This window comes from Eptesicus fuscus, chromosome 7, assembly GCF_027574615.1.
Source record: "Eptesicus fuscus isolate TK198812 chromosome 7, DD_ASM_mEF_20220401, whole genome shotgun sequence".
Lineage (NCBI taxonomy): Eukaryota > Metazoa > Chordata > Mammalia > Chiroptera > Vespertilionidae > Eptesicus > Eptesicus fuscus.
The window spans coordinates 54,676,184-54,700,474 of NC_072479.1; the positions used below are offsets into that span (position 1 = coordinate 54,676,184).

General features: G+C 36.5%; 1 protein-coding gene and 1 pseudogene across 1 annotated transcript; both read right to left on the minus strand.

Annotated features, from left to right (window-relative positions):
* Positions 1–800: 800 nt before the first annotated feature.
* LOC129149717 (olfactory receptor 6C65-like) lies at positions 801–1,742 on the minus strand. The gene has a single exon (XM_054718601.1). It carries the CDS (start codon positions 1,740–1,742, stop codon positions 801–803), a length of 942 nt encoding a protein of 313 aa, XP_054574576.1.
* A 15,808-nt stretch (positions 1,743–17,550) lies between these two features.
* On the minus strand, positions 17,551–19,677 carry LOC129149718 (olfactory receptor 6C65-like; annotated as a pseudogene).
* Between the last annotated feature and the right edge of the window lie 4,614 nt (positions 19,678–24,291).

Sequence of the window (24,291 nt, forward strand, 5' to 3'; positions counted from 1 at the left end):
ATACAATGTAAGAACTGTCTGGGAGATGGAAAGCATATGGTTTTAATTACAAAAAAAGTCAAAGAGAGGATATTGGATATTAAGAAACCAAAAGACAGTCCAGGTTATTCCCAAGGGAACCTCAGAGGTGCTCCAGGCTCAGCATAAACAAATTAAAAGAAAGTAATGGGCTATGGAGCAATCATCAATGTAGTTTATCAGAGATGTTTTCTGGTAAGAGTAGTGGGGTCCAACAGAAATATCAATACCACACTTGTGGTAACTTTGAAATTTGCTCCAAAAAAATCATTAAACAAGATATGTTATAATATTAAAGGATGGAATTGACATTGAAGAGATAACATCTATGTCCCAAGTAGCATAGATAAACATTCATAATATAAAAATCATAGGAGAGATGAGAAAAAATATAAGGACATTAAATTTAGGAGATTTTATCTCCAGAAAATCTTATTTTAATACTCTGTGCATATCTACTGGTAGAAATATATTTTTAGAATTCCTTGGTGACAACTTTATTTAACTATTGATTAGTGTCCAAAGGTAAAGATCTTTTAAACTAAATTTTGGCATTTAAAAAAAATGTCATTCTCATCTATATAACATCAAATTAATCATGCTCAGAAAAATTTCAGGGCATGTAAATTTTAAAACATAGTTGAGCCAAGTGAGGTCAAAATGGTATAAATAGAGAATAAAAGTTGAAGAAAGAGGAAGTACAGCAGTGGATGGAGAAATATAACAATATTCATATTATATTAGGCATACGGTTTCATTTAAGTAAAGTTCAGGACATAAATTTATGATGAAAATTTATTTGAGAAACATTTCTTGATGAAGTTCTTAAAGGACTGCTTTACCTGCTGGTTTCTTAAGGAGTAAATAAATGGATTTAGCATTGGGGCAACAGAGGTATTGAGCACTGCTATACCCTTGGTCAAAGCCACTCCTTCTTTTGCTGAAGTTTTGACATACATGAAAATGCAACTTCCATAAGAAATAGAGACAACAATCATGTGTGAGGAACAAGTGGAAAAGGCCTTTTTCCTTTGCTCAGCAGAGGGGATTCTCAGAATCATTTTAAGGATGAATACATAGGAAAGAATCACTAATGTTAAGGTTACCACAAGAGTTAATACCGCCACAAAAAAGGCCAGGAGCTCTAGCAGTGCTGTGTCTGTGCAGGAGATCAGTAGTATGGGAGAAGAGTCACAGGTAAAGTGGTCAATGATGTTGGAGTCACAGAAATCCAGTTGAAGTCCCATGATCACAGGTGGGAAGATAATGAGAAATCCAGCCATCCAAGAACTAATTACAAGCAGGTTGCAGATTCTGCTATTCATTATTACTGTGTAGTGCAGTGGCTTACAGATAGCCACATACCGATCATAGGACATAGCAGTCAAAAGGAAAAATTCTGATGAACCAAGGAGAAGAAAGAAAAATTCCTGGGCCATGCAAGAATTATAAGAAATGGTCATATCCCCTGTTGCAATGCTGACTAGGAATCTAGGAATAGAAACTGTTGTAAATAAGATTTCTAGGAAAGCGAAATTCCTAAGGAAAAAATACATGGGTGTTTTGAGGTGTGAATCTATCAAAGTAAGGGTGATAATTGTCATGTTTCCAGTTATACTCAGGATATATGTGAAAAATAGAAATAGAAAAATTAAAACATTTAACTCTGGGTCATCTGTTAATCCCAGGAGAATGAACTCTTTTACAGATGTTTGGTTTTTCATTTCTTATTGTTAACTTCTTCCACACCTGTAAATGCAAACAGAAAACAATGATTTAGTGAGTACAGGATTTTTTTTTTAAAAAAAAAACACCTCTGCTGGCTTAAAAAATACTGTATTTACACTGATAAAAGAGAAACATGCAAATTGACCATACCTCTGCTATGCCCACAAGCCATGCCCACCATCCAATCAGGAGCGAGTATGCAAATTAACCCAACCAAGATGGCTGTGACCACAGAGCAAGCAGGAGGCTTGGGTTTCCCTGGCAATGAAGGAAGCCAAGCTTCCCGCCCACCTGGCCGGCCTTGGCCTCCACTCAAAGCTACAAAGTTTCAATTGTAGAAGATAAATAAATCCCAACAAAAATGGCAAAAACCACAGAGCTGGAGAGAGCAGGAGGCTTGGGTTGCTCCCTGTGATGGAGGAAGCCAAACTTCCCACCCACCCTGGCTGGCCCTGGACTCCGCTCAAGGCTACAAAGTTTCAATTATAGAAGATAAACAAATACCCAATACCAGGGCCTCTACTTGGGTCGCTGGGGGTGTGGCTGGCCTGCAAACCACTACAGGCCCTTCTCCCAGGCTGTCCCATGCCCCAAGGGAACCCCTACCTCAATCTGGGACACCCTTCAGGGCAAACCAGCCGGCCTCCACACAATCACCAGGCCTCTATCCTATCTAATAAAAGAGTAATATGCAAATTGACCATCATTCCAACACACAAGATTGCTGCCCCCATGTGGTCAAGTTGGCTGCCCCCATGTGGACACCAGATGGCTTCCACAAGATGGCCAGCAGGAGAGGGCAATTGGGAGGGATCAGGCCTGTAAGGGAGGGCTGTTGGGGGCAATCAAGCCTGCAGTGGAGGGAAGTTGGGGGTGACCAGGCCTGAAGAAAGAGCTGTTGGGGGGGGACCCAGGCCTGCAGGGGAGGGCAGTTAGGGGTGACCAGGTCTGCAGGGGAGGGCAGTTAGGCATTAATCTGGCTGGTTGGGGAGTGGTTAAGGGGTGATCAGGCTGGCAGGCAGAAGTGGTTAGGGGCAATCAGGAAGGCAGGCAGGCAAGCAGTTGAAAGGCAGCAGTCCTGGATTGTGAGAGGGATGTCCGACTGTCTGTTTAGGCCCGATCCTACCGAATTCCGTGCACCGGGCCTCTAGTTTAATATAATGGGCCAATAAATTAGCTACCAAGTTTTACAGAATTCTGAAAATATATGTGAGCCAGGGCAGAGAAAGTTATAGTTAGTATCTGCCTTGTAGATCACTAGCCATTTAATATTAAGTGAGTCACTTGATAGGTCTAATAAACACATCTGTACAAGAAAAATATATTTGACCAGCTGGTGTGGCTAAGTGGTTGAGCATTGACCCATGAACCAGGTGGTCACAGTTCCAATCCCAGTCAGGGCACTTGCCCTGGTTGAGAGCTCAATCCTCAGTAAGTGGTATAGACAGCCAATCAATGATTCTCTCTCATCATTGATGTTTCTGTCTTCTCTCTCTCTCTCTCTCTCTCTCTCTCTCTCTCTCTTTCCCTCTCTGAAATCAATAAAAACCTATTTAAAAGAAATGAAAACATTCTTATCAAATGTGTTTTACTTTCTCTTAAAAATTTGTTCATATGTGTATGAAAATTAGGTATAAAATGCAAAACATTATATTAGTTTTATTAGAATACTTTACAATGACCACATGTTATAATCATTCTTTGAAAATGAAACATTTTAAAATTTATTTTTTAGAGTGTTTTTCCCCCACAATTTTCTGAGGATGTTTCATGTCAGGCCTACCTATATAGATAATTAATAACAATAAAAGACTCAGGACCATCAAAAGTACACACACACACACACACACACACACACACACACACATGAGTACATATATATTACTAAATAAGCAAACAGAATGTAAATTTATTCTTTATGAATTAAATGATAACCTATTGCTTTTTAGAAGAGATTCTAACTGCCAAAGTTAAGGGACCTAGTTACTGTATATGCTGATTAGAAATAGGAAAAAATAAATGAGGTGTGAAATGAAAAAATTCTTACAATAATATAATCCCATGTGGTAGCAATTTGATTGCTGAAACCCAAACACTCTGTTGCCTTACTTTAATTGTCAGTGTTTGTTGCTTAATTTGGAGCATTTCATAGATTTCACAATTTGTTTCTGCCTTTGATTTTATTATGTAATAACATACTTACATAGTGTGTTGGTGGAACTTGGCGAGATGATCCTGGTTGCATAGAGTGAGATGGAACATATGGAAGAATAAGTCCAGTACAAAACTGTTCTTGAAGTAAGGAAGCCCTGATAGAAAGGTGACATAGTCCCAGTTGTTGGTAGAAGGTGCTACATCCAGACTGTAAGCAGAGTATTCAAGAAGTCTTGCAACTTGTGATCAAGGAAACTGATGAACAAAAATAGATCCAGAGACAGAGAAGCATGGAACAGAGTGTCAAACCCAGAGGGAAAGTATGGAGGGGGTGTTAAGAGATGAACTAAAGGACTTGTATGCATGCATAGAAGCATAACCAATGGACACAGATACTAGGGTGCTGAGGGTATGTTCTGGGGGCTGGGAGGGGCCAGGGAGATGTCAATGGAGGGAAAAGGTGACATACGTAATACTTTAAACAATAAAGACTTAAAAGAAAGAGTTGGTGACATTGTGGCTAAAGCTTTTTGGGTAGTTTCAAGTAGTTAATCTATATTAAGTCTGAAAGACTGAAAATAGAGCCCTGTCTTAAATTTTTAACTGATGACACAGCAGAATCAGAGGCTATATTTTCTTGGAATGTGGGTAACACCATCTAAAAAACTAAATATATAAAAGCAAAAGAAAAATGGGGGCTCAGGAAAATATTTAGCAGTAAAATTGGTAGAGGTGAGAAAGTTCTGTATTTTGCTGGTTAATTAAGTAAAGCTCTTAGTTCATAAGAAAAAGGCTCAAATAAAAATCCTAGAGGAGTCCACAGGCAGAGAAATCTCAGACATATGCCGAAGCAATTTCTTCACTGATACTGCTCTAGGGCAATGGAAGCTAAAGAGAAAATAAACAAATGGGACTACATCAAAATAAAAAGCTTTTGCACAGCAAAAGAAACGATCAACAAAACAACAAGAAAGCCCACTGTATGGGAGAACATATTTGCAAATGTTATCACTGATAAAGGTTTAATCTCCAACATCTGCAGGGAATTTATACAACTTAATAAAAGGAAGATAAATGATCCAATATAAAAATGGGCAATGGACTTAAATAGAATCTTTTTGAAAGAAGACAGAAGGAAGGCCAAGAGACATATGAAAACATGCTCAAAGTTACTAATTATCTGAGAGATGCAAATCAAAACGACAACGCGGTACCATTTCATACCTGTCAGAATGGCAACCATCAACAAATTAACAAACGACAAGTGCTGGTGAGGATGTGGAGATAAAGGAACCCTCCTGCACTGCTGCTGGGAATGCAGACTGGTGCAACCACTGTGGAGAACAGTATGGAGTTTCCTCAAAAAACTAAAAATGGAACTCCCATTTTACCCAGTAATCTCACTTCTAGGAATATATCCCAAGAAACTAGAAACACCAATCAGAAAGGATATATGCACCCCTATGTTCATAGCAGCACAATTCACCATAGGTAAGATTTGGAAACAGCCTAAGTGCCCATCAGCAGATGAGTGGATTAGAAAACTGTGGTACATCTACACAATGGAATACTATGCTGCTATAAAAAAAGAAGGAATTCTTACCATTTGCAGCAGCATGGATGGACCTGTAGAGCATTATGTTAAGTGAAATAAGCCAGGCAATGAAAGAAAAATACCACATGATTTCACTCATTTATGGAAAATAAAGAACATTATAGCCTGATGAATAAAAAGATAGATACAGAGGCAGTAAAGCACCGAACAGACTGTCAAATTACAGTGGGAAGACTGTCAAATTACAGTGGGTGTGTTGCGGGGGAGGGAAATAGATCAACCAAAGGACTTGTATGCATGCATATAAGCACATCAATGGACACAAGACACTGCGGGGGGTGGGATGAGGGCAGACTGGGGGAAGGTCAATGGGGAAAAAAAAGGAGATATATGTACTAATATATGTAATACTTTAAATAATAAAAAATAAATAAAAAAGAAAAAGGCTCAAACACATGAGTGAACATTAAGAAATAACAACTATGGAAAAGAGGTGAGCTTCATGGCACAGGAGTAAACATTTATGAGAAAGGAAATTCTCACAATATAAAGAACTATCTCCAGTTGCACAATCCAAAGCCAGGCATTTAGTTAGCTCTTCTTTTCCAAAATTTACATAAAAATAACATTTTAACCTGAAATGCTAGAAAAATCTTACTTGGTCTTAGTATCTTTAGTAAAAGAAAGATGGTTTATGATATATATATATATATATATATATATATATATATATATATATATATATATATATATATATTTTACCTTCTTTACCTTCCAGCAGGAACCCTGGTTTTCTAACTAGTGTTTTGAAAACAGAGTGGTTTTATTTTATTTTTTCCCTCAAAATAGTCACAGGGGATTCTTGCAAAGAAATGGAATTAAAATGTCACTAGAGAGGAATGCTACTGATGAATACACTCTAAATTGAGTTGAATAACTTTAATTAGGTATCCTTGGGAAATTATTATTTTTTAAAAATTAAACACCAGAGACGTGTATAGTACAAACAACAATGAGGAGTTTAAACCCAGCACCTTAAACTGCTTGGCCATGTCATCAAAACCAAAACCTGGCAAGGATAACACACGCACAGAAACCTTAAGAGACCAGTTCCTCTGATTAACACAGATGCAAAAATAATAAACAAACTATTAGTAAATCAAATGCAATAAAACATTAAAGAATACATCAAGATCAAGTGGGGTTCATTGCAGGGGCACCAGGGTGGTTCGGCAGACTCAAATCAATCAATGTAATATACCACGTTAACAAGATAAAGGAAAAAATACTATGATCTTATCAACAGGTGCATCATCCATTTATGATTAAAACACTCAACAACATGGGCATAGAAGGAAAGTGCCTCAACTTAATAAAAGCCATATATGACAAACCCTCAGCTAATATATACTCAAAGGTGAAAAGTGAAAGCTTCCTCTAAGGAACAAGACAAGGAGGTACACTTTCCCATTCTTATTGACCAGAATCCTGGAAATCCTAGCCAGAGCAATAAAGCAAGAGAAAAAATAAAAGGCATCCAAATTGAAAAAGAAGTTAAAGTGTCACTTTTTGCAGATGACATGATTTTATTTAGAAAACCCTAAACACGCCACAAAAAATCTATTAGAAACAATAAACAAATACAGTAAAGTTTCAGGATACAAAGTCAATGTACAGAAATCCAATGCATTCCTATATAGTAACAATGAAATTTCAAAAAACAAACAAACAAAAAAAGCAATTCCTTTTACAATTGCATGAAGAAAAAAAACCATCTAGAAATAAAGGGTGTGAAATACCTATATGCTGACTTCTACAAAGTATTATTAAAAGAGATTGAAAAAGACACAATGAAATGCAAAGATATCCCATGCTCATGGATTGGAAGTACCAATATAGTTAAAAACAGTCATATTACCCAAAGCAATATATGGATTTAATGTAATCCCCATCAAAGTCCCAATAACATTTTAAAAAGAAACAGGACAAAAAAAAAATCATCAGATTGGTCTGGAACTACAAAAGACCCCAAATAGCCAAAGCAATCCTGAGAAAAAAAGAATAAAGTCCGAGGTATTACATTCCCTCTGAATTACCAAGATACAATAATCAAAACAGCATGGTATTGGCAGAAAGACACACAGACCAATGTAACAGAATTGAGAAACCCAAAATAAACCCATTTGTATATGGACAAATAATTTTTAAATATATTTTTATTGATTTCAGAGAAGAAAGTAGAGGGTGAGAAAGATAGAAACATCAATGATGAGAGAATCATTGAAAACTGCCTCCTGCATGCTCCCTACTGGAGATCCAGCCCACAAACTGGGCAGGTGCCCTGACCAGGAATTGATTCATAACCTCCTGTTCATAGGTTGATGCAATTGAGCTATGCTGGCCAGGCAAGTGTTATTTTATTTTTACTGGAATAAATGCCAAGGCAACATAATCCAGTTATATGTAAACTTGTGAAGAAGCAGAAAATAGCAAAAGGAAAAGGCCACAAGGATAAAGAATGACCTACTTAAACATTTCATTTGTTAGTAAAAATATATTGAATATACATTTTAGGCACGATATAGTTAGTAGATAGGCACTACACCAAAATACAGTAAAAATTGAAAGACTAATATATAAAGAAAAACTCATGAAATAAGTTTAACTGAAAAATCTCATTAAGTATTGATTCTTTCACATAGAAAAAAAACACAAAGCAAGCAAGGTTCAAATATTGTTCTATTATTTTTATCTATATTTTCCTACTTGACAATGGGAATCTGGTACATTTTCTTTTCAGTATGTTTTCTATAGATGCCAAAGTTGAATTATCTTTGTCCTTAGAATTACATATCTGTATTTTCTGGACTTACATTTTTGGTGAATGATACAAAAGAAAATTTTCACAACACATCAGCAAACAGAATCCTTGCGGAATTCAAAGAAAGTGAATATTTTCAGTATTTTTTGTTGTTTTTATTCAAAGTGATTGCTAAATAATTCATTCTATTCTGAATGTGTGACTATAGATTAAACAAATTAAATTCAGAAATAGAGAAAATTTTGTGTAACTCCTGATTCAAAATTCAATATATATATTTGAAGTGATTGAATTTGTGTATTGGAATAATACCATGACCAATATATATCAAAAGATTTTTTTGAAAAATTGCCTTTATATTTAGTAAAGGATTGACTACTTTAATATTATTGAATGTAAAATATTTCTTGCAATGATAAAGCTATTCTTTAAATTGAAAATGACAGAACTATTTAGTATGTTAATTATAATTTCCATGTAAAACTTTCAACTTGAAATTTACATACTAATTTTGAAATATATATTGTGTAAAATTTTATTAAAATTTCCATTGAACGTTCTATTTGCCAGTACCAAGGAACCCAAGACTAACCAGAAATATTTTATCAGAAAATAACCATTAAAAGACTAGAGGCCTGGTGCATGTATTCGTGCACTGGTGGGGTCCCTAGGCCTGGCATCCCGTGATTGGGGCAAAACCGGCTCTCGACATCCTCTGAGGGGTTCCGGATTGTGAGAGGGGGGTTCTTGGGGAAGCACTCCGGAATCGGGCTCCCCCCTCTATGGTTCCAGGTGCATCACCTGAGAATTGCAGTTGCCAAGTCATTGCAACTCAGCAGCTTCTGCATTGAATATCTGCCCCCTGGTGGTCAGTGCGCATCATAGCTAATGGTCAGTGCATCTGCCCCCTGGTGGTCATTGCGCATCATTGCTACCGGTCGGACGGTCCAATGGTCAAAAGCTGTTATATATATAGATTAGTTACAAAAAGTCCTTTTAATAATGCAAACATCATTAAGACAATCTGATGACAAAAAGCATGGCATTTTATTGCTTTAAATTCAATTCATTGAAATCCAGCTTCATAATTCTCTCTTTATCTAGATTAATTTTTAAGAAAAATATAATTGCTATGATACACATACCCCTACAGACTTACATATAAATATAAATACACATACAAATATCAGTGATTTAATAATCGGTTTCACATGTGCAATGTAAGCTTAGTGAATGTAAGGGCTGTGATTTCTTCAATACACTGGTCTCAAAGCCTAGTGCACTATATGGCACAGAGTAGTGCTCACTATGTTTGTTAAATAAATAAGTACCAACTCTGGCTAGAATTATGGTATCTTTAATTTTAAAAAATATTTATATTATCATCTCTCAATAATTTTAGTCAGAAATTTTTGAAAAGTTTTATGTATTTTGTTAATGTAAACAATAAGCTGTATTCACTACTTGCAAGGCAATGCTTTCTATATTTTAATTGAGGGTACCAATAGTTCATTTAAATTACCATTTTCAACTCAATCTGATAATGTTTATCTTTAATAACTATTACACATTGTTCATCATAGTTTAACATAATATCTCTCTATCTTTATCTATTATCTATTTTTAAATCTAAATTTGTAATTATATCTTGCATATACAATCTGTTTTTCCAGTAGACATGCATTATCTCTTCTTTTCCATTGCTTATTTTCTATCCTATAATAATACTAAAATTCCACATTTTAAACTTTTCATTATTTCTTTTCCAGATATATTAAATTCTTTTCCATCATTAAAAATTGTTCTGAATTTTGATGTGTTCTTTTTAAAAATTTATTTTATTGATTTTTTTTTTTACAGAGAGGAAGGGAGAGGGATAGAAAGTTAGAAACATCAATGAGAGAGAAACATTGATCAGCTGCCTCTTGCACACCCCCTACTGGGGATGTGTCTGCAACCAAGGTACATGCCCTTGACTGGAATCGAACCTGGGATCCTTCAGTCTGCAGGCCAATGCTCTATCCACTGAGCCAAACCGGTCAGGGTTTGATAGAGTTTTTTAATGTTTTTAAACTTTTGATTCAACATCAGAGTTTTGGATTTTTATTTATTTGAGTTGTAATTCCATTTTAGTTTATTTTTTTTCTGAACTTTCTTTTTACCGATCTTTCTTTTAAGCCTTTAAAATATATGTTCATTGAAAGATTTTTCATCATTTTGTGTATCTACAAGAATTCTATTCTTTCACAGATAGAGACTTCAGAGGAAATTTTAATCAGGTTATCTTTTTATTTTTACTCACTTATTTATGCATTTATTTATGAATGTCTTGTTATTTAGGACACTGATCCATTGTCCTAGGGTGTGTGTGTGTGTGTGTTGTTTGTTAATATTGTAGAAAAGGAATCATATAGTATTTAGCTTTGGAGCTTTACTTTTCTCACTTTGCAAAAAGTTTTTGAGATTCATTCATGCATTTTCCTCCTGAAGACTTGTATAGCCTTTAGACATTCTTAGAGCCCATCTAAACTTTCCTGTTTGAATTTGAGCCCATTTATTTGTGTTTGTTATTTTTTATGGCCTTCTGTAAGCAAAATTCTGAACCAAAGAATATAGATCTTCTACCTAAATGTGAGACATAAAGACTTATAATTTCTGTTAACTGGTGACTTCATGTATCCATGCAATTAAATACTATGGAGCAAAAGAGAAATAATCCAATCATACATACAAATACATGAATGAATCTCAAAAACATTTTGCAAAGTGAGAAAAGTGAAGCTACAAAGCTAAATACTATATGATTCCTTTTCTACGATATTAACAAACAACAACAACACACACACACACACACACACACACACACACACACCCTAGATCAGTAGATTATTCAAGGTCTGTGGATGAAGGGTAGGGGTTGACTACAAAAGAGAATAAGGAAAATTTTTGGACTGATGGATATTGACTACAAAAGAGAATAAGGAAAATTTTTGGACTGATGGATATATATATATATATATCCATCAGTCCAAAAATTTTCCTTATTCTCTTTTGTAGTCAACCCCTACCCTTCATCCACAGAAGATATATATATATATATCTTCTAGTATATATATATATATCTTTTAGTATGCTTGTGTATGCACAATTGCATACATTTGTTGAGATCTATAAAAGTATATATCTGAAATTTATTGTTTGCAATGTTTACTTCACTAAACCTGACCAGAAAACAAAACAAAAACAAAGAGTTAATCTTGATGGTGTGAAAAGCAGTGCCAGTATATTTGATGTGTCTTTTGAGATCAACATGTTTTGAGACAAAAGCTGAGGGTTTCTATGTTATTGATGGTTTTGGTACATTAACCTGGGAAGTAGATGTATGTATTTTTGGGGGGTTATTTTAAATTGATATCATTGACTTCATATGCTTTACTCTATGTGGAACACATTTAACAATAAAAAGCAAAACATTGGGATGTGAGAGTTTTATTATAAATGTCAATATTTCTAACATATCCAGATTATCTAATTTTGGATCTACTTATGTTTTAATAAAAATGTTAAATTAAACTTTGAAATAAGTCACAGAGTTTATTCTCAGATTATTTTTAGATAGAATTAATTAAAAGCTGTAGTGTTTTTCACTTATGAATGTGTGTGAATCCTTTTTGTGTAGAAAACTGACTTTGAGTTCCAGCTCTTCCCCTTACAAGCGTGACATCTTTTGAAATTTAATTCTACTAGAGTCCCTGTCCTCTCAAAGTCTTTGCAATACTGTGTGATCATAGGAACATCATTTTATCACATGGTTGGTGGTTGGGGAACATGGGAAACAGGAAAGGCAAACTGATTTTACTTGGAATATTGCATTGATAATAAGATGATTGTGAATAATAAATAAGAATACAATATAGTGATTGTGCAATTTTAAATGCTTTTTGCATTGTTAGCGTTTAATACACGGAACTTATTGTGATCCATGTTAATGCAGTTTGGGTTAGTTAGTTCATACTTTGGCCTAAGGTTTTCTTGGTTGTTGTTATCAAAATAAAAACAAAACTTTTTCAATGCTATTGCATGAGTAATACTGTCCCTTACATGGTTATGGAATTGACTATATAATATTGTTCCAAGGCTTATGATGTGTCCAGATTATGTAATTTATATGTTGAATCAAACCTCCAGGCTGGACACTGATTTCAGTGTGCTTTTAGAAGATTCATTTCATTTTGGAAGAGATGAATCATTTGCTAAATATTTTAAAGAAATCAGGAAGCAGCGGCCTACGAAATGGGGCAGCTCTGAAGACAGACCTTTCTTCCCTGACAGCCTCTTCTCTCCACTTCCCACTTTCCCGATTAATTTTAAAATACCTGCCATTTTATACCAAGCCATCCATATTAATTCAAAGTATTCTCTGTTAAGGCAGCTCAAGGGTGAATATAATGACATTCTCAAATGTGCAGACAGGCTGCCTGGGAGTCAGTCTTTGGAGAATAATACATTCAACCCCAAGTATGGCTAAGGACTGGTATTAGAAGAGATAATTTTATGTATTTAAATTCATTCCATATTTCTCACCTGATGTCATAATGTAATTCAAAATTCCTGCATGTAGTTTATTTCTTATTACTACCTCATCCTAAAACTGTCCTTGCAGCATTTGGCCTTTTCTCATTGCTTCTCTGTACCATCTATCTACTGACATTCCCCATCTTCTGAAAACACTCACAATGAATTATGTCTCTTAAACCAGATTCGTGAATGTCATTGCTTTATTTTTAGCCAAAAACTTGCAATTTTTGCCCTACTCTCACCTCAAGTAAATTTCAAATTTCTTGAAAATGTCTTCTTGTGTTTACTTTTTCATCCTCAATACTAACATCTTAGTATTGGATCTTACCATTCTTTGTTTGGACTATTGCAAAACCCTAATCTTCCCTCATTCTGCCCTAGGGCATTGCAACCAGAGTTATTTTTCTACGTACTAAAATCCTTCAGTGATTCTCCTTTATTATAAAAAAAAACAAAAAACCCAACTTGGTGCTTAGAAGCAGTTTTAGGAAGTTTCTGAAATTGAGAATGATAATTTTTAATGTTAAATGTCACTGTGTGGTTATTATAGTAGTGCCAATATGTGACTCACAGTATATGTAGATGAGAGTTTCCTCTCTTTATCGAGAAGCTAAAGACCCATTGTATTATAACCTTCAACTCATCTAAAAAATACATGCATGTACTCCTGCAGCTCCCAAAACTTTATATAAAGATTGCATTTATTTGAACTCACACACACACACACACACACACACACACACACGCGCGCGCGCGCGCGCGCACGCGCGCATTTTGTGTGTCTATAAATTTATATATATTATAGTATATATTGAAGTGCAAGTATTTGCATGTATAAATGTATATGTGTATACATTTATGTATATGTCTATATCTAAGTACCTCTGGGGAATTTATTGATACTATTTTAATGGTTTTTCTTTTTTCTCTTCCTTTATTAAATAGTGAAGTATAGGAATATTGAATCTATTGGGAAAGAAGAATTTTCCTCTGCCCTACAAAGGCTCCATTGGTGGTCTATTAGTCAAATTTATTTGAGACAGATTAATGGGGGAAAACAGATTTAATTTTGTATATACAGGAATGTTCCATGCTTGAGAGGTTTGCAGACAGAAAGGTACAGTGAGGTACAGGTGCCATTTTGAATTAAGGAATGGGGCAGGGGTTGGGCCTTCAGAGGGAAGCTCAAAGCATAAGAAGAGCAGTTCAGGAAGTAGAGGCTTGTCCTGACATACAGACAGGACATAAATACTTATTTCTGGTGATAACTCTTATTATGAGTAAGGTCCCCCAATGGAGAAGTTAAGGTGTCATGTGAGAACAGGGTTTTTGTTTAAATTAAAGTTGTTGGGGTGACATCGGTCAACATGATCATATAAGTTTCAGGTATGGGTTTCTATGTTACAAGAACTGTGTATTGCATGGTGTGCCCACCACCCAAAGTCAAATCTTCTCCCATCACCATATATTAGGACCTTTTTCTTCCCCACTTCCTTGTAACATGGTTAATAATATAAAGTTTTGCCTCATTCAGACTGCATATTGCTCTTATCTAAGAGTACTCAGCCTCTTTAACTTAGAAAATCATCAGATCACTCAACTTTATAAATCAATGAATTTCTTAAGAAATATTTAATGCTTTTAAATAATCTCCTTAGTAAAAATAAAAGGAGCAAAATTTAAGCAATTGAATATGCTATAAAATCTATTCACATAGTTCCTAACTAATGCATAGTCTGTAACAGTAATTCTTTCATGAGGAGTTTGTTTAATAGTATGTTTGGCCACATAAAGAAAGAAAGCAAACCATGCTTTATTCAGTATTCTCTAAATGTTATTTCAAATGAAAATTAATTTCATTTGGCTATCCCACTCAAATCCTTATTCAAAGCAAAAACTGACATTCTTCCTGTGCTCTTAGGCAATTCCTCCCCTGTCTATTCACCATTATATTTTAACTAGAGGCCCAGTGCAAGGAATTCGTGCAAGGGTAGGGTTCCTAGTGGATGCTGGCTGCTGGCCAGGGCTTTCCTTCATTCTGTGCCGCCCCCTGATGGTCAGGGCATGTCATAGCAAGCAATCGAAATCCGTGTCAGTAGAACTGCCAAGGTGACACTTTGCATATTAGGCTTTTATATATATATGTAAGGAGGGGTTGAAGATAGAATCATTAAAAGACTATATTAAAACATTTCCCTGAGCATTATATGAATTAGAAGTAAGTAATTATGAAAAAAATGGATAATATAAAATGTAGTTATAGAGAACTGAAACATGCTATCATCACTCATGAGTTACAAAGTTGCTTCTAAATAAAAAAAGGGGGTTTACTTCTTATAGAAACTCAAGTGAGTAAACTATCTTAGAAAAATGTTATAACATCTGTTCTATTCTTCCTTAAAGGAACTTAATTAAGTGCAGGAAGTCTGGTTATGATCAAGGCAGAAATATGATCGACAGTAAAAAATAATTTGTGTTCTATGTTTCTATTCTAATTATCTAATTTTTTGCTCACTTTTCCTTCTGAGTATTTTTATTTTTTTAAATTAAATCTTTATTGTTGAAAGTATTACATATGTCCCCTTTCCCCCACTGTTGACCCCTTCTAGCCCACCCCTGCCCCCACCCCAGGCCTTCACCACACTATTGTCTGTGTCCATGGGTTATGCACATATGCATACAAGTTCTTTGGCTGGTCTCTTTCCACTGACCTCCCCTCGCCTGCCTGCCCTCTGAGATTCAACAGTCTTTTTGGTGCTTCTATGTCTCTGTATCTCTTTTGTTCATCAGTTTATTTTATTCATTAGATTCCACATATGAGTGAAATCATGTGATACTTGTATTTCTCTAACTGACTTATTATTTTTACATTTAAGACAAAATAAGGGTTTCCAAAATTTTCTTATTGCTTGATTGCTACTGAGATTTTGTGATCAGTAGCTTTTATGATTATAACTTTTTCTTCAGTCAATCGTCACTTGTTATTTTGATACCAAGGGACTCAATAGTCCATGAATAATTACCACCCTGTTGAGAGCATTCTGTAGTATCCAGAATTTGAGGAATGACCCTTGGGAATATGAGTTAATGAAGTTCAAATTAACAATAATATTAATAAACTTATATTCTAAGTGACTATTTAACTTTATGCTTGTCAGAGTCAACTTTCAAGATGATTATTCACCAATGAAAATAACTTTGTTTTCTATCATCACAACACAATAATGTGACAGTAATTCCATGTAATTAAAAAATGTTATGGCACAAATGTATTTTGTGTGATCATTACATATGTATAATTTTTCCTATGGTCAAAAGAAAAGTATTTTTGAAATATTATAATGTGATATTAAATATGAGTATACCTTTTGAAACCCTCTAAAAACATGACTTCCAAAATATGTCTGATATATTTCTCATGACACATCATATTTGCAATCAAAGCGTTATTGTTTCACAATACTTCAAAATAGTATTTTACTTTGCCCTGGCTGGTGTAGCTCAGTTGGTTGGACATCATCCCATGCACCAAGAGGATGTCAATTTGATTCTCGGTCAGGGAACATGCCTGGGTTGCTGGCTGGATCCACAATAGGGGGCATGAAGGAAGCAGCCGATTGATGTTCTGCTCTCACATCAATGCTTCTCTCTCTCTCTCCTTTCCCTTCTTCTCTCTCTAAAAATCAATAAAAACATAGCATTTCACTTTAAAGCATAAAAATAATTCTTTTGGAAAGATTTATAATGATTTTCATATGTCTACATTTATTGACTTAGAATATGAAAATCAACTTCTTTAGATAATTTCCTATTGATCAATTTTCTTACCCTCTTATTCTCCTCTCTTTACTTCTCTCCTGTGTACCTACTTACCCATCCTATATAATAAAACCCTAATATGCAAATTGACAGAACAGCAGAATGACCAGCAAAATGACTGGTTGCTATGATGTTCACTGACCACTGGGGGCAGATGGTAAATGCAGGAGCTGCCCCCTAGTGGTCAGTGCGCTCCCACAAGGGGAGCGCTGCTAAGCCAGAAGCTGGGCTCTTGGCTGGTGAGTGCAGAAGGGTTGGAAGTGGGCACCTATCACGGGGCAGGGCCTGTGATGGCCGGAAGTGCCCAACTGATCCGTGGGCGGGGCCCGTGGTAGGCTGTAAGTGGGCAACTGATCTGGGGGCAGAGCCTGTGATGGCTGGAAGTGGGCACCTAATTTTGGGGCTAGAAGTGGGCATGTGATCAGGTTCTGGCCTCCTGATGGCCTGAAGAGGGTAGGTGATCTGGGTGCAGGGCCTCGTGTACATTTGAGAGTAGAGCTGAGTTCCCACCTAATGTGTGCACCCCTCTTCATAAGGAGTCAACACACTTCCCCTTTCAGATTGGTTTGAGGACCCTGGGGCTGCAGGGGTTTGGTAAGAAGGATGGAATCCATCATGGCAAATGGCCACAGGTGAGGGTGCTTACCCAGAGGTCACAGGTAAAGGATTTACAGGCTGTAGGCAACCAAGGGTTCCAATTCAGGGAGGAGGGGGGGTTCTTGATAAGCCGGAAGTGGGCACCTAATCTGGAGACCAAAGTGGGCATGTTATCACGTTCAGGCCTCCTGATGGCTGGAAGTGGGCAGCTGATTAGTGTGCAGGGCCAATGATGCCCGGAAGCGGGCACTTGATCTGGGAGCCTGAAGTGGGCATATGATCAGGGTGGGGCCTCCTGATGGCCTGAAGTGACCACCTGGTCAGGGGGTGGGGCCCGTGATTGGCCCGAAGTGGGCACCTGATCAGGGGGCACGGCCATGTGATGGCCTGAACTGGGCAGGTGATCTGGGGGCGGGGCCTCGTGAACCATCAGCTGCAAAGGAGAAGAGTCACAAGTGAAGTGGTCAATAATGCTCAAGTCACAGAAACCCAGTTGGAGTCCCATAATCACAGAAGACAGGTAATGAGGAAACCAGCCAGCCAGGAGTTGCAGACTTTGTTACTCATGATAGTTGTGTAATGTAGAGTTTTGCAAATTGCCACATAGTGATCATAGGACAGAAGAAAAAACTCAGTAGAACCCACAAAGATAAAAAAATGCTTGTGTCACACAAGTCTTATAGAAAATGGTTGTATCTCCTGTAGTGATGCTGACCAAAAACCTGAGAATACAGACTGTTTTGAATGAAACTTCTAAGACAGAGAATTTCTTGAGGAAGAAATACATGGGATTCTTCAAACTAGCATTTGATAGTGTTAACATGAAGATGGTCAGTGATACTCAATAAGTAGGTGGACAGCAAAAAGAAGAATGTCACAGCTTGTAACTCTGTGTCATCCCTAAGTCCCAGAAGAATGAATTCTCTAATTGATGTCTTAACTCTAAATTCTTAGGTCTGAAGGTAAAAGTTATCATAGATGTCAACTCCTGATATGATTGTAAATGCATTTGTAGTGTTCTTATTCTGCAAAAAGAACAATGAAGCATGTAGTAACAAAAAGAGACAGCATAGTTCTCCATTAAAATTGCAAACTTATATCTGCAATTAATTTGCTTTTTATTACTTAACAATCTTAGATTTTAATCACAGCTTTTATAATTCCCTGTTATACATTTTTGATTACTTACTTAACACAGAGTCAGTTGTTTTTTTAACGTCATAAGAATGTGTAATAATGATAAATACTTAGTTTACTTCATTGTGGAAGCAATTCATTTGGGAGGATTAAATAAGTTATTGTCACATAGTATTTTTGAAAACTTAATATTCATAAAAATCTGCTTGCTAATTTTGCCAGTGGAAAATTTATTATTGAGTTAGAATACAATCATTTTCTAAATATGGCTTGGTTTCTGTTTATAGTAAAAATTAAGCAGAAAAATACAATACTTGTGGGCAATTCATTGAAATTCATTTCCATTTGCCTTTAGTCTAAAGTGATTCTATTTGCTCCTTTTTGACTTAAATTTGCACAACACAATGCCAAACCTTTTTAATGCACAATGTTGTATGGTAAAAGTTCCATTTGAATCTTTAAATATAATCAGATGTAGAAAAAATAAAAAAAAATAAGAACATTTTTTTGTAAGATTAAATAATTATTCTAGAAAATTGTTACATTATAGCCTTTATCAAGCTCAGCTTTCAAAAATAATAATTAGATAACTTTTCTGTTTACCAAACTGTAGTTTTAGAAGATATGATATAGAAAGGAAATATATTGGAAGGAAGAAACATAACAAAGCAATAACAACAATAATAAATTTTATAAGAAAATGTAATGAGGTTTATTATTGTCACATTCATTATTATTTATATTGTACCAAAGATCTAATTAGCCTTTAAGCTGTGCCCCAAAATGCTTTCAGTAGGTTCTGTTAAGAACCTCATTTTGAAAATGATGAAATTGAGGTACTGAGGGGGTATGGAACTTGCCCAAGGTTACATAAGCAGTATGTGTAGATAGGTTAGCATTTGGTCTGTCTCCTACTGCACCATTCCTAGTGCTTAACACAGATTCTAATTCAATTTTACTTGATGAATTAAAACACGAATTAATGATTGAATAATGTGTATGCAATCCATATTAGAACTATTCTCAAAATCCAGAGATTTCTGTAGCTATGCGGGCATACCTCTTTATTCATGAATCAATTGTTCTGAACTAGTCAACCCTGACATAAAGATACCAGAAGTGGTGTGTGTCAACAAAATGGGAACGTTAGGTAATGAGAATTTTTGAATCCTAGGGAGGTAGGTACTCAGTCTCCTGAGAGATGTTTACCTGTGTACGTCAGCATGGTGCTACACCATGCTGCTACCCATACTGCCATTTGAGACAACATGTATGGACCTTGAAAATATTATACAAAGCAAAATAAATCAGTCAGAGTAAGTTAAGAACCATATGATTTCACTCACATGTGGGACACAAAACTGAAACTCATTGGCACAGACAATAGTGTGGTTGTTGCCAAAGAGAAGGGGGTTGGAGGTTAATAATGGGGAAAGGGGACCTAATGTATGGTGATGGAAGATGATTTTACTTTGGATGGTGGGCAGACAATGAAACATGTATCAATTTTGTGATATTCTTAAGTAGCCAGGTTGGGTTTCATTGATACTTTACATTTTATTTTTTTGGTTTCTATTTCATTGATCTTCATTATTCCCTTTCATGTTTTGTGTGATACTAGAAAGAATGAGTATTCTGTAGATGTTGGATGGAATATTCTAAAAATTTCAATTAGATCAATTTGGTTCATAATGTTATTCAAGTCTTGCATATCTTTACCTGTTTTCTTTTTCAAAATTTTTTGTAAGTTATTGAAAGTATTAAAACATCTGACTCCAATTGTGCATCTGAGTGCTAAATTCAACTACATAGTGTTAAGTTAAACTACATTTGTCAAGCTGGTTGATTTGCAAAGATTGGTTGGTTTTGAGTATGTAATTGGGAAAAATCAATGAAATAATTCTGTAAAAATCTATTGAGTATACAGAATTTACAGTGAAGTTTATTGTATATTTTATTATTTGTTACTTATATTTGTAAAATTTGTAATATGTCTGTGTATTCTTTTCTAATAACTAGTTGTTAAAACTTACTAGCACCCTATTTCTCTCTGCCCATATACCTTGAAGGACCTGGACTTTATTGAGCACTGGATTGCTAGAGTAATGTCTCCATCAATGGATGCAAAGCAAGTATTTGTATTTATGTAGAATCTCCAAAGTAACAACTGCAAAAATGAAAAGCCTTGTCATGCAAAGAGAGAGAAAAGAACGTAATTCTGGAATAGTAGGAGAATTCATGTCTGTGCTGCCTGATAAGAGAGTCCATTATACTCTTGGTTCTCACTGAAGTTACCATCAAATTGAGCAAACACTTTTTATAAGCAAATGTAGCAAATGTTTTTGCTAAGACACAAAATTTAAATATTATATGGTTGGTTTAGACATTAATACTCTCCCACACTTTACTAATTTTTACCTGTTTTTGATTAAGGGTAACCCTGTTTCCTGTTTCTATAAGCATTTGTTAGAAGAAGTCATACATATTTTTAAAAAATATATATTTTTACTGATTTCACAGAGGAAGGGAGAGGGAGAGAGCGACAGAAACATCAATGATGAGAGAGAATTATTGATGGGCTGCCTCCTGCATACCCCTCACTGGGGGTTGAGCCTGCAACCCTGGCATTTGTCCTGAACGGGGATCAAACTGTGACCTCCTGGTTCATAGGTTGATGCTCAATCACTGAGCCTAACCTGTTAGGCAGAAGTCACATTTTAATGGTGATAAAAGAGAATCCAAGCACTGAGAATTAAAAAAAAAAAAAAAAAAAGGAGGGGGAGGACATATGTAATACTTTTAATAATAAAGTAAATTGAAAATGTAAAATAAAATGTTTAGTAAAAAAGAATATTTAGGAAGAATGTCCTGATGGTAACTTAAATGATCTTATATGTTCATGAATCACTTGTGAAAGAAAATAGCAAAGAGGCAAATGGATGAATATTGAATGAAGTTTATTCTTAAAAGTACAAAGCTATAATTAAGAACTTCTTATAGAAAAGATGTGTGTCAAGGTTTGAACAGAGCAAACACTTAAATCCACACCCTCAATGTCCACAAAAATTCTAATATATATATATATATATATATATATATATATATATATATTTATACACACACACACTAGAGGCCTGGTATGTGAAATTTGTGCATAGGGGTGTGTGTGTCTCTCAACCCAGCCTGTACCCTCTCCAATCTGGAACATCCTCTCACAATCCAGGACTGCTGGCTCCCAACCGCTTGCCTGCCTGCCTGCCTGATTGCTCCTAACCACTTTTGCCTGCCAGCCTGATCACCCCCTAACCACTCCCCTGCCAGACTGATTGATGTCTAACTGCTCCCCTGCTGGCCTGATTGCCCCTAACTGTCCTCCCTGCAGGCCTGGTTCCCCCCAATTGCCCTCCCCTACAGGCCTCGTCACCCCCAACTGTCCTCCCCTGCAGGCCTGGTCACCCCTAACTGCCCTTTCCTGCAGGCTTAGTTGCCCCCATTGCCCTCCCTTGCATGCCAGTCCCCCCCAAACTTCCCTCCCCTGCAGGCCTGGGTAACACCCCAACTGTCCTCCCCTGCATGCCTGGTCCCCCCAACTGCCCTTCCCTGCAGGCCTGGTCCCCCCCAACTGCCCTCCCCTGCTGGCCTTGTCTCTCCCAACTGCCTTCCTCTGCCAGCCTGGTCACCCCCAACTGTCCTCCTCTGCAGGCCTGGTCGCCCCCAACTGCCCTTCTCTGCCAGCCCAGTCACCCCCAACTGCCCTCCCCTGTTGGCCTGATCACCCACAACTGCCCTCAGCTGCAAGCCTGGTCCCCCCCAACTGCCCTCCCCTGCAGGCCTGGGTAACCCCCCAACTGCCCTCCCCTGCAGGCCTGTTCCCCCCACAACTGCCCTCCTCTGCTATTTGATCGCCCACAACTGTCCTCCCCTGCAGGCCTTGTCCCTCCTAACTGTCTTCCCCTGCAGGCCTGGTCCCCCCCAACTGCCCTCCTCTGCTGGCCTGGTCACCCCTAACTGCCCTCCCCTGCTGGCCTAATGACCCACAACTGCACTCGCGTGCTGGCCGTCTTGTGTCAATATGGGGGCAGCCATCTTTGACCACATTGGGGGGACCCATCTTGTGTGTTGGAGTGATGGTCAATTTGCATATTACTCTTTTATTAGATAGGATGCTGGATACTTTGCAAGGTCCTGTGAATAAAATTATAAATTAGGTGACATCAGGCTTCAAAAAATTTACAGTCTAAGAGAGAGAAGGTAAATAGAAAAACAAGGTCAGTAATGTGTTATGGATACCATTATAGAAATATACATGTAGCAATAATGGCATTATGGCTATTATTTTTTTTCATTGATTTCATAGAGAAAGGGAGAGGGAGAGAGAGATAGAAACATCAATGATGAGAGAAATCATTGATCAGCTGCCTCTTGCATGCCCCCTACTGGGGATCCAGCCTGAAACCCGAGTATTTGCCCTTGACTGGAACTGAACCCCAAACCCTTCAGTTCACAGGTTGACGCTCCATCCACAGAGCCAAAATAGCCAGGGCATGGCTACCATTTATTAAGTATTTACTAGGTGCTAAGGGTAATAATGTCAATAACTAAAAATTAATATGTGCTATGTAATCTTCACCTGTGTAACAGGTGCTATGATTATTTTTATTTATAGTTGGAGAAACTGAATCATAGAAAGGCAAATAATTTGCCCTAGGTTGCCAAGAAGGAAGTAGTGCAGAAATAATTTTAACCTAAAGATTTGGGCTCAAGGGTCTGTGAGTTTGACTGATTACAATATTTAGCCCAATAAGAGTCTGGGCATTTAACTACTAAAGTCTATCAGGTAGTGTTTTTAAAGACACTATGCTTGTAGTAATTTTTTACAGTAGAGATGGAAAACTAAAAAGTCAAGAGAGGGTATTGCATCTTAAGAAACCTAAAGACAGTCCAGGTTATTCCCAAGGGAACCTCAGATGAGCTCCAGGTCCAGCATAAACAAATTAAAAGAAAGTGATGGGCTATGGAGCAATCATCAATGTAGTTTATCAGAGATGTTTTCTGGTAAGAGTAGTGGGGTCCTACAGAAATATCAATATCATGCCCTAACCGGTTTGGCTCAGTGGATAGAGCGTTGGCCTACAGACTCAAGGGTCCCAGGTTCGATTCAGGTCAGGGGCATGTGCTTTGTTTGCGGGCACATCCCTAGTGGGGGGTGTGCAGGAGGCAGCTGATCAATGTTTCTCTCCCATCAATGTTTCTAACTCTATATCCCTCTCCCTTCCTCTCTGTAAAAATCAATAAAATATATTTAAAAAAGGAAATATCAATATCATACTTGTAGTAACTTTGAAATTTGGTCCAAAAATTATTAAACAAGATATGTTATAATATTAAAAGATTGAACTGATGATGAAGATATAACATCTATGTCCCAAGTAGCATAGATAAACATTCATCATGTAAAAACCATAGGAAATATGAGGACAAATATAAGGACATTAGATTTAGGATACTTTATCTCCAGAAAATCTTATTTTAATATTCTGTGCATACATACTGGGAGAAATATATTTTTAGAATTCCTTGGTGATACCTTTATTAAACTTTTGATTATTGTCCAAAGGAAAAGATCTTCAATGATTTGTAAACTAAATTTTGGCATTTAAAAAAACATGTCATTTTCATCTATGTAACATCAAATTAATCATGCTCAGAAAAATTTCAGGGCATATAAATTTTAAAAGATAGTTGAGCCAAGTGAGGTCAAAATGGTATAAATAGAGAATAAAAGTTGAAGAAAGAGGAAGTACAGCAGTGGATGGAGAAATATAACAATATTCATATTATATTAGGCATACGGTTTCATTTAAGTAAAGTTCAGGACATAAAT

Bases quoted from the DNA above. Each gene is read 5' to 3' on its own strand.
- LOC129149717 (XM_054718601.1), bottom strand. From the start codon at position 1,742: ATGAAAAACCAAACATCTGTAAAAGAGTTCATTCTCCTGGGATTAACA.